Genomic DNA, 12,372 nt, shown 5'->3' on the forward strand with positions numbered 1-12,372 from the left:
CTTAGCAGTTTCAGTATAGTACAAAACTGCGAGTATAAAACACGAAAATCGTCAAGAGAGAAAGTTCGGCTTGCATTCAGCCATATCACTCCATGACAAGTGTCTGTAGGTTGGCTTAACAGCTTGAAGAGTATGTCTTGCCGAATGTACAAGCCAACACCTCCACCGCGGCGCTGCAAGCCTGGATTCCATTTTGTATTAAAAAAGTTCGTATAACCGTTTATACGGCCAGTTTAATCAGATATGTCCCAGCATTCAGCAACAGCTGCAATCGGGCAGCTGGTCTGTTTGATAGTAACTTCTAGCTCGTCTACCTTGCTGTTTAGAGACCTCGCGTTACATAGCAAGATATTAGGCAATCGCTTCTTTGTTGTAAATACTTTAGGTTTCAGGTAAGGTGGGTCGGAAGCAGTCATTATGACTAGTACTTCACACCATGGTAAAAGCGGAGGTTAAATCCCGTACAGAGGTGTAAATTGAACTGTCTTTAGTTTCAGAGGTCTCTAACTTTCATGAGACTTCATCCTGTTCTCTGGAATTTGTACGGAAATCAAGAAACACTGGTTTCGCCACCCACCTCTTTTCCCTCGCCGTCTACGTCTAGACTTTGGCGTCAAGCAGGCAATGCTATCTGGTGGGCTTTTAAGTAGGTGGGCTTTGAGTAGTTTGACGAATGTGGCTTTTTCGTATCGGGCTGTCGTGATGTTTGGGGCTGGTTGGTGCTTTTGGGTTGATTCTGGAGGCGATCACCGCATCTTTTAAGCTTACTCAGCAAGAGAAGCGTTGATCCCTACTCACCTATCTTCGCAGTTTAAGGGATCTTGCAGAAAATCAATCCTCTTCTGCTTGCCTAGTCAGTGAATCGACACTAGGATGTAGATTCACCAAGTTTTCGGCTGAAATTTCTAATTCGCCCAAAATAAAATTAAATTTGCAGCCTTGCACCGGTGACTTTGTGGTTGAAATTTTTAATTCTCCAAAATAAAATTGAATTGGCAACCTTGAACCGGCAACAATGACCGAAAAAAAAAATCGAAATTTGCAAACGTTGAATTCTTAGGGAGACTAAACTGATATACCACTGAATAGAAAACCACATACACAGTATGAAACACAAAGGTAAATAACGACAATATAACACTTTAGGGTCTATTAAAAAGGAAAATAACACAATGAATTTGGAAAATATTTTTGACTCACAATTTGAGGCAATATTCCAAAATTTATATTTCACAATAACCGAGGCAGTATTGTCATGCACCAAAAATCATCAAAGCGCATTAGAGGGAAACCTTTTCCACGTATTTTATTAAGCACCTGGCGTGGCTTTTTCTTTTTTTTCTCGTTTTTATCCTATTTCGATTCTTTCTTTGTGCTTTCCTTCTTTTTTCCTTGCTCCTAGTTACTTTCACCATTGTTACGATTAGTCTTTTCTTGTTCTGTTTTTTTACTCCACTTGAGATGCTTTAGTCTTTTAAAGCTCTTATCATAATTTACTCATTCATATCAGAAAACAAATTAGGCAATAACTATTTAGGCGCAGCCCCAAAGATCCCCTCCGCTCTTGTATTTGCCTACTCCTTCTGGTTATCTTGCAAGCTTAAACCATAAATCGTGTAGGCAAGAAGGGGGAGGGGCTGCAATAATGAGCATAGCCATAAATATAACACCATATTAGGTGGAAATATTTTTCACGCGTTTGTTCGAGTGCCAGCTGTAGTCATTTCTTCTTTTTCTTCATTGCTGCTGTTAATAATTTTTCCGGTTAGCCCTTTTTACTCTTTTCCTTCTTCTTTTTTTACTCCGATCGAGGTTTAGTTTTGACAGTAATTAAGAATATCTATTCATTAATTGCACCATTCTATGGTGTAGAGTTTAGCTTGACCCGCTAAATAACGTATAGAAATAAGCTCATGTTAAATAACGAAATTGATACTAACTATTTAGGGACATGCACGAAGGCCTGTACTGCTTCGCATTTCCCTGCTCCCTATGTTTTTTAGAAGCTTAAATCACGATTCTAATAGGCCAAAAGGGGGAAGGAAGCGCAAACCATAGCAAAGAATTGAACAGGATATTAAGTGGTAAACTAGAATTTAGTGCTAATAATGAAACATGCATACAAAGTTCTTGTCTGAGGGGGGGGGACTTATAAGTTTAGCCAAATCATCATTGATATCAGGTGCAAGTTGATTTAAAACTAATTAAAGCATATCAGGTAGCTGGTAAGGTAATACAAATTAAACTGGAAAAGCTTATCTTGCTAATCTCTTGATTTCTAAAGGCTAAGTAAATGAAGCCATACCTGCTGTTTTCCAATCAATTCTATTAACAACGAAATAATCGTAGATTGATAATAATACATCCAAAATTTAAGGTGGTATCGCGGAAAGTTCCAGAGAGGGGTTAAAACCCTTTAGAAAAAGATTTTTAGGCTAAAATTTTCCATGGCCTTCTTAGTAGGATAATTCTAGTTTATTCAAAGCTCTTGACCCATGATTCCCAATGTGGGGTGCAGGCCCCACCAGATCCTTCGGCTGACTGTACTTTAGAGCCTTAATTTAAAAAAAAAAAATTATGTGAAAGATGGCACATAAAAATATATTTAAAGAGCGAAAAAGATAAAATGACAGTATTGCATGATTGTGGTTTCACTTGGTTTTCCTTGATAAATAAATCTGAAGACAAATTGCCTCAAGCTGAATTTTAACCCAAAAAAATTATTGTCCTAATCTTCTGTGTTAAAAAGTGGCTTTAATTCCATTGGTTCATAGTTTTGACGAATTTTCTTAAGCCAATCAAATTACTCCTTAAGGGTATGCTGGAAAAGGATGGCAACTGTTGCTGTATTTACCCGTTGTTGCCAAATTTTTAGCCAGTAAACGGATCGCAAAGCCTGATCAACGCCTGACTCTATATTTCTCTATGACTCTAGTCCACAAGATTAGTATCTGTTACGAATTATTAAACAAAATTGTACGAACTTGACAGGTATTAGGTTATTCTATATTTTATGAGATTGAAACGAGGGTTTATTTTGTCTGAACTTTTGGCAGAATTTATGGTCAGCTCGCCTGGACAATCCAAATGAAATTAAAATTGGTCAGTCAAAACCACGACAAGCGATCATAAATCATACATAGTATACATTGTATATAAAGTGTTGTATTCAGACAATATTTCTACATTAGATACCAAGTTAAGAGTCCTTCAGGTTAATACGCGTAGAATTCTGAATAAGAAAATTTCCTGAAGGAAGTCCAGCTTCCTTCAAGTGAATACGCGTAGAATTCTGAATAACAAAATTTCCTGAAGGAAGTCCAGCTTCCTTCAGGTGAAAATGCGTAGAATTCTGAATAAGACAATTTCCTGAAGGAAGTCCAGCTTCCTTCAGGTTAATACGTGTAGAATTCTGAATAACAAAATTTCCTGAAGGAAGTCCAGCTTCCTTCAGGAGAATACGCAGAATTCTGAATGAGAAACTTTCCTGAAGGAAGTACAGCTCCCTTCTGGTGAATACGCGTAGAATTCTGAATAAGAAAATTTCCTGGAGGAAGTCCAGCTTCCTTCAGGTGAATACACGTAGAATTCTGAATAAGAAATTTTATATATCACAAGGGGGCATCAGGAAATGCCTAGGTGGGGCAAGGGCCAAAATCGGTTGAGAACCACTGCTCTAGCCTCTTTTTTTAGGAACTTCTGGTAAAAGTGTTTACGTTAATATGTATGTTAACATGAATAAAAGACAAAGAAGGTAAAGAATACGGCATTTGGACTTTACAGTCCCTACCGGCGGTGTTGATCTCCGTCTCTTGGCCCTTCAGCCTGGAAGTGCAATGGGGGGGGGTCCAACCATCCTGTGCTTTCGCACACCCTTCCTGTTTAACTTCCCCAGATTTTTCCAGGTAGCCATTTAAAGCTAAGTAGGCCCTGGCTGAGCTTACAGAGTCACGCCACTGACGCCTGTCCCAAACCAAATAATTGAGTAGACATGAATCTTATTAATTAATTCAATTTAAGGGCAAACGGCTATTCTTTGATGAATATTTTCTTTTTTTAATCAGACAACACATGGGCGGGTAACCATTCTCCAGACAAGTAACTATTGAACCTAACAAGGTAATTTTTTATTTTTGTCCTCGTTTTGGCCTTAGATTTGGCCTTGGGTTTTTGTCCAAATTTTGGCCTTTGGGTAAGTTGGTCCAAGGTTTTGACCCTGTTTAGGTACATTAAGGCCTTCGTGTAGGTAGAACCTTAGTTGTGTAGGTAGGTAAGGTAATGAAAGGTAAGATAGGCAAATTAACTTACTCGGTTGATCTCGAGGTTTGTACTTAAATGGTTTTGGCTCACTTACAGCTTGATCTTGAGGTCGAAAAAGTTGTAAATATACATCCACATCAGACTCAATATCCAAGTCCTTGTAAGGCGGGGTTCTATAAAGAAATTTCGCTGTTTATATATATTTATTATTCAATAGCTACTAAGGATATCTCGTGACACCCAAATTAATAAATTAATTTGCATGAATAGACCTAACATTATATTATAATTAATAATATTTATTATATTGTGTGAATTAATAATATATTCAAAATAACAAACTAATTGGTAATATAACTATAATAAAACAAAATAAATTTATTGTACAATAATCAATAAATTACTAATGCTACAATTAATAATAAATTATTGTATAATCAATTTGTATGATAAACTATTAAAAACTATGACTTTATTTAAAAAATTATCGGATCCCTTTTACCACGGTATATATAATTAGGCAGTAAGTTTACCGCAGATGATTTCTGGCTCTTCATTCTCGGTGCGAACAAAAATCTCCTCCCACTTATTCATGCATTAGCGGGTTAGTGTGTATACATATATATATATATATATATATATCATAATATATATATATATATATATATATATATATATATATATATATATATATATATATATATATATATATATATATATATATATATATATATATATATATATATATATATATATATATATATATATATATATATATATATATATATATATATATATATATATATATATATTTTTTTTATATATATATATATATATATATATATATATATATATATATATATATATATATATATATATATACATACATATATAATATATATATATATATATATATATATATATATATATATATATATATATATATATATATATATATATATATATCGGTGCGTACGAACAGCTCCTCTCATTTGATCTGCCATTAGCGGTCCAATTACCCTGGAACACGTATTTTGGAAAAAACTTTTTCAAAATGCCTTTAAAACCAACTCGAGACTTCGAAACCTATTTTAATTCCTAAAAACATCTAATAATAACAATGCACTACTAATTACCAATTTTAATATATGTATTGGAATAAAGTAATTTAAAATTAATTTCTTTAAAATTTAGTGTTCCAACGTTGAAGCCAAGTTTTGCGTTCAAGAGAAATCTGACTTGTCTACCCGTGAAAAGATCTTATGTTGCTTATGTTTGTACGTTCTCTGGAGCACTCGCACCTCGGTCCGGGTTTTTATAATGGGTGAGATAGGGAAAGATCATACTGCTAAATTATATATGCAGTGCCTTTTACTAAGTATTTTACAAGATAATTTATAAAATAGAGATATTACTGTTTTATAAATTTATTCATTAATTACGAAAACAACTACTCAAACACCTTTTTATTTTAAAGAAAACAAGTTAGAGGGCAAGAAACATTCGTGTATTAAGCATTAGTCTACCTTCCATAATGTCTTACGTACTTTACGCCAAACGTTAAGTTACAATTTTACATCACATTCATTAAGTTGATCGTTACATAAGTTACATCACACCTATCAATTTGGACGTTACTAGGTTACATCGCGCCAGGGCCGTATCCACAATTTTTGTTCGGGGGGGGGGGATATACAAAAAAAAAAATTTTAAAAAATCATTAAAGATTTGTTTATATACATTTTTGTTACGTTTTTACGAGTCGGACAAACATTTCTGGGGGAGGGAACCACTTGAACCACCCACCCACCCCTTGATACGGCCTTACAAATTCCTGTATTAAGCATTTATACATTGATCTAATTTGCTACGTCATCCTTCCATAATGTCTACTAAGTTTTATCTTTACCTTGACGCCAGATTGTTTACCTTTACCTCACGTCAAGTATTATAGACGAAGGATGATAGGCTGGGGAAAAAGGTGCTTTTTGGCAATCAAGTGGAAAGAAGGATGTCCATGAATGGATGGGGAAGAGGTCCTAACTAAACATTTAAAGGGATTCAGTACCTAATGAGAAGAATCAAATAGTTAAGGTTTGAACAGATTGGTGTAAACAAGGAGTGTGCACAATTGTACTGTCCTCAGCTCGCTTGATGCCGCGATGAGTCGTCATTAGCAGTAGCCATGACATATAAAAAATTACAAAAAACATAAACTCAGCAACAGAAAAAAGATTAAGGAATTCAGTACTTAATGAGAAGAATCAAATAGTTAAGGTTCTAACAGATTGGTGTATACAAGGAGTGTGCAAAATTGTACTGTCCTCAGCTCGCTTGGTGCCGCGATGAGTCGTCATTAGCAGTAGCCATGACATTTAAAAAATTACAAATTACATAAACTCAGCAACAGAAAAGAAAGATTAAGGAATTCAGTACTTAATGAGAAGAATCAAATAGTTAAGCTTCGAGCAGATTGGTGTAGACAAGGAGTGTGCACAATTGTACTGTCCTCAGCTCGCTTGGTGCCGCGATGAGTCGTCATTAGCAGTAGCCATGACATTAAAAAAATTACAAATTACATAAACTCAGCAACAGAAAAAAAAAATTAAGGAATTCAGTACTTAATGAGAAGAATCAAATAGTTAAGCTTCGAACAGATTGGTGTAGACAAGGAGTGTGCACAATTGTACTGTCCTCAGCTCGCTTGGTGCCGCGATGAGTCGTCAGTAGCAGTAGCCATGACATTTAAAAATTACCAATTACATAAACTCAGCAACAGAAAAAAAGATTAAAGGAATTCAGTACTTAATGAGAAGAATCAAATAGTTAAGCTTCGAACAGATTGGTGTAGACAAGGAGCGTGCACAATTGTACTGTCCTCAGCTGGCTTGGTGCTCCGATGAGTCGTCAGTAGCAGTAGCCATGACATTTAAAAAATTACAAATTACACAAACTCAGCAACAGAAAAAAAAAGAGTAAAGGAATTCAGTACTTAATGAGAAGAACCAAATAGTTAATCTTTGAACAGATTGGTGTAGACAGGAAGCGTGCACAACTGTACTGTCCCCAGCTGGCTTGGTGCCGCGACGAGCCGTCAGTAGCAGTAACCATGACACTTAAAAAATTACAAATTACATAAAGTCAGCAACAGAAAAAAAAATTAAAGGCATTCAGTACTTAATGAGAAAAATCAAATAGTTAAGCTTTGAACAGATTTGTGCAGACAAGGAGCGTGCACAATTGTACTGTCTTCAGTTGGCTTGGTGCTGAGATGAGTCATCAGTAGCAGTATCCATGACATCTAAACCATTACAAATTACATTTTTTTTTTTTTTTTTTTTTTTTTTTTTTTTTTTTTTTTATAATAGTGTTTTACTTTGTTTTGTTGGCTCTAACAAGCTAAGCTCTTAGACGTGTAAAAACCTTAGGTTTTGTAATTGTTTTCTTTTAGTATTAATAAATTGATTGATTGATTGACATAAACTCAGCAACAGAAAAAAGATTAAAACTTAGATAATATTCAAACTTATAAAAAGAAACCTCAAAAGCTCAGAAATATAGACCGGATGGTTTCTAGGGCTAGGTTTCAGAGAAATCATCACACATTAAACATTATTTTTCATTTTTTCTCGATGATGTCCATACACTTCTCGGCTTTTTTTCTGTTCCAACGACGTACACCACCACCCCCCTCCCGGCCGCCCCCCCCCCCTAAACGCCACAAATTACAGAGCCATATGAAATATTCAGATTTATCATGCTGAAGAGAGTAAAGAAAAAAAAACTTACTTAAAAGCAATAGCATACTGATGATGCACATCTAATTCAGAAAATTCAGCAAATGCGTGCCAAGTTTCTAGGCCAGATTCTTCGTCGACTTCAAAAAACCGCACTTTAATATTGCCTATAAAGAAATACAAATAAATATAGGCACTAAAGACAAAAAGAAAGTAGAAAAAAAGCCCTTAAAAAGTTATATAAGTAGCCTAAAAAAAAGAGGCCTAAAAATATCATTAATGACTGTAAAGTCTCTTATATCCCTTCTTTGTAGAGCCAATTTGGTTACCCTTGAGAAAAGGAGAACAAAAATGTCCTTACATTTCACCAATAGCGCTTCCCAGGGCTCCCTACCTTCTCTCCACTTCCCACGACAAAATGTTTGATCCTTTTGACCCAGAAAACAAATCCCAGAAAGTTTAAAGCAAATTGAACATCCAAGACCAAACAAGCCCTTCTTTACCATTAAAAAGCCTATGTTAAAAAAAAATATATAATATACGGCCCTAATGAGGGTCATCCCCAAAGGCATGCTTATTGGAACTTTCGACTGGTGAAAACAAAATACATATTTAAGAATTTTGACCGTTGATTTTTGAATTAAAATCAAGCTGCCATCAAGCCATTGGCCAATTGGAGACAAAGCCAAGATAGGTGGTTAGAGTGAGAGACAAAGCTGGTATAAACCTTTTTCAGGATTGTGTAAAAAATGATGTCATTTTCACTTGTTGTTAGATATTGTCTAATAATCTTCCATCCATCCATTCTAAGATAGAACTAAGGTAGATAGCAATCTGGATTGCAGCGGTAGCTAGCAACTTAGTAAGAGACGATCACGTCCAATGTTAAAAATATAACAACCCATAACTCCTAAAAATAGAGTCAGATCAAAACAAAAAGTACACCGTTAGAGCCGCCTTGTCCGAAAACCCTATATAGGAAACTTTCTGTCCATTGGCTTGAACAGCAAGGGAAATAAATTGGCTTGAAAATCAAGAAAAGTGGCAGCTACTACAGCCTAACTGCATCTATTTTTTCTTTTTTTTTCATAGATAGCTTGGCAATGGAACATCGTAGATTTGTTCAATGGCTCATTTAAAAGGAAATTAATGGGGTTAAAAACCTTTTGTAATTAAAACAAATTATTTTTAAGATAGAATCAGTTTTTTTTTACAAAAAACTGCATATTTCGTGTTAAAGATTGATCAATGACGCCGTAATTGTAGGTTGTAGCCAGGTCGTCTCTTACTATTCCAATAAAGAAAAAGCCAGAGGCTTTTGTACTATTCGAATTAAGAAAAAGCCATAGGTTTTTCCTGTTTGTAATTTCACATCAAACAAAGAGCATCTATATTAGAGAACAACCAGCTTAAGTTCATCCCATTTTTTGTCTTTCTGTTCATTAATAAGAGATAACTTTGTAATACAATGCAATTTCTGACAAAAACCTGCATCTTCATTTCTAAGTTGGTAACACACATATCTTTTCACAAGGGAATTATATCACATAACATAAATATAATATCACATACCATGGGAATATAATATCACATAACATAATACTATAAAGACAATATAGGACATACATCCTTTGAAAATTGCTCTGCTTGGCAACATGGGGCCGGGTTTCAATTCCCACCGCAGCAATGTTGGGTGACAAGCTTGCTACTTGTCCCTGCAAAAAAGACTTAGCAACTGAAACGTTGATTCGATGCCCTATCCGCCAGTAATGGCTCGAGAGGATCGTTATACTTTTATCTTTTGAAAATATGCTTCTCTGGGATATGATGACATATTTGAGTGGCTTTGGTGCCTGATTTCCTGGAATTTGTCCTTTGCTAGATACAATTAAGAAAAAGTCAAAGGCTTTTTCCTGGGCTTGAAATATTTTTATATATTGGAATAAGAAGTCTTTTAAAGTACTATAAAACTTGGCTGTTGAATGGCAATTAAATTGGAATGAGAAGTATTTCAGAAGGACTATAAAACTTAACATAAATAGTGGGGGTTGAGAAGAGGTCAGCCCCTCTCACAAAGGAAAAACTTCTGTTTGTTTTAAGTTTTAATATGGCTCTTTTCAGATAAGAAGTCGTTTTTTTTTCTTTTATTTAATATTCAAGAATTATTAATGAAATAGAGACAAGTTGAATACACTAATTGATCCGTTTTTCATGCTCTTTCCTAAGATATTACTCATTTTACTCACAAATGTACCCCTTCCCTTTGACAGTCCCTATATAGGCCTAGGATACGGTTTGTGTAAAACTAAAAACAAAAACTTCAAAAATGTAATTCTTACTTTATAATACACCCAATGCTTTTATTAAGCACATTATTAGGTTTACTTCAATTGGTATTTAGATTTGTAAAGCCTTTTCATATAAATTTGATATCTAATTCCTTTAATGAAGTATCAATAAAGTTTTAGAGATGAGTTTTTATACTTCATATATCTTATGATGTGCAGTGGGCTCTAGCCTATGTTGGTGACATGCTAACAGCAGTCCACATCAAGATTGCCAGGACCCAATAGCTCATATGAAAATAGGATACTATATATGGTAATCTAGGTTAACAAAAACAGCTACTTTAATGTATGTTAGTAAGAAAGCAGATATACAGTGCATAGAATGAAACAAAAAAATGCACCCAATAGCTCATATGAAAATAGGATACTATATATGGTAATCTAGGTTAACAAAAACAGCTACTTTAATGCATGTTAGTAAGAAAGCAGATATACAGTGCATAGAATGAAACAAAAAAATGCACCCAATAGCTCATATGAAAATAGGATACTATATATGGTAATCTAGGTTAACAAAAACAGCTACTTTAATGTATGTTAGTAAGAAAGCAGATATACAGTGCATAGAATGAAACAAAAAAATGCACCCAATAGCTCATATGAAAATAGGATACTATATATGGTAATCTAGGTTAACAAAAACAGCTACTTTAATGGATGTTAGTAAGAAAGCAGATATACAGTGCATAGAATGAAACAAAAAAATGCACCCAATAGCTCATATGAAAATAGGATACTATATATGGTAATCTAGGTTAACAAAAACAGCTACTTTAATGTATGTTAGTAAGAAAGCAGATATACAGTGCATAGAATGAAACAAAAAATGCACAAAAACAAAAGGATGCTGTACCTTCTATAGTAGCACCTGTTTAAGTTCAGGCACTATGTGCTTAGTTAGGTGGGTTTTTTTCGGGGGTTTACATTAAGGAACGAACTGTAGTCCATAGTAACTAAAGTAATTACGATAGAAACCTAAATGGAAGTATAAGTATGTTACAAGTTATTAAAAGGCTTCACCAAGATTTTAACTCAGATCTCAGGATTCAAAGTCCTGGGTGCTAACCATTACACCAAGAAACATTCATTTAACAAAGAATTTTAACAGTAGGCGTAACCTAACAGTAACCTATGTGACAAGGTAAAGACCAAACTCTAACCATCAGAATTGCAATGACGTTATTTGCCAACATAATTTTAAAATTGATCTTAACAGTATCAAAAAAAAAAATTAATATCCGGGTTTCAGCGGTAGCTAGCAAACTAGTAATCTTGCAGAGATAGCTGAAACCTAGTACAACAAAAGAACAAATCATGGCACATATCACAAACAGGGTCGATATAGTTCATTACAAATAGGGACTATGTAAGTTTCATCAGATATAACTGAAACATAGTAAAGAACAAACCACGGCACTTTGTATCTATTAGTTAATATTCACTACTTACTATTCCATTTTATGAAAAATTACTCGTCAGCGGTATAGTGCCATATTAAGGACCGTCTCTTACTATTGCAACTAAGAAAAAGCCATAGGCTATTTCCTGTTTGTAATCTGGGTTGCAGCGGTAGCTATCAACCTAGTAAGAGACGATCACATGCAATACTAAGTATAATAAAATAGTTTAAGGATGGACTTGCTTGCAGATTGATTCTGTAAGCCTTATGAAAGTATTGTTGGTTTAAACTTGATTGATGAGATCCAAATCATGTTAAAGATTGATTAATGACGTCATAACCTTAGGTTGTTGCCAGGTCGTCTCTTATTCCAATTAAGAAAAAGCCATAGGCATTTTTTGTTTGTAATTTCACAGTATCCTGGTTTACATAAATTACAGTAAGGAACAAACTTCAGCCCATAGTAACTATGATAAGATTATAATTCAAGACTCAAATAGATAATTTGTTTGCTTTGTCATGTTAAAGATTGATTAATGATGTCATAATCGTAGGTTGTAGCCAGGTTACCATACATAGAAAAGACATTTTCTAATGTGATTCTATCAGCTGAATCAAATTCTTGGTC

The 12,372-nt window shown here is 34.4% G+C and overlaps 1 protein-coding gene across 1 annotated transcript in view; it reads right to left on the bottom strand.

Annotated features, from left to right (window-relative positions):
* The window catches only part of LOC148939856 (nuclear factor NF-kappa-B p105 subunit-like), a 176,674-nt gene that overhangs the window by 71,183 nt on the left and 93,119 nt on the right, over window positions 1–12,372 (bottom strand). The window contains exons 7-8 of the mRNA XM_089105862.1: window positions 8,050–8,164; window positions 4,309–4,433 (exon numbers count right to left, since the gene is read on the bottom strand). Coding sequence (XP_088961988.1) covers window positions 4,309–4,433; window positions 8,050–8,164 — 240 coding nt within the window. The remainder of the gene's footprint in view (window positions 1–4,308; window positions 4,434–8,049; window positions 8,165–12,372) is intronic.

The sequence above is a fragment of the Artemia sp. Qi Xiang Cuo genome, chromosome 20 (genome assembly GCF_049724085.1).
Source record: "Artemia sp. Qi Xiang Cuo chromosome 20, ASM4972408v1, whole genome shotgun sequence".
In the NCBI taxonomy this organism is placed as follows: domain Eukaryota; kingdom Metazoa; phylum Arthropoda; class Branchiopoda; order Anostraca; family Artemiidae; genus Artemia; species Artemia sp. Qi Xiang Cuo.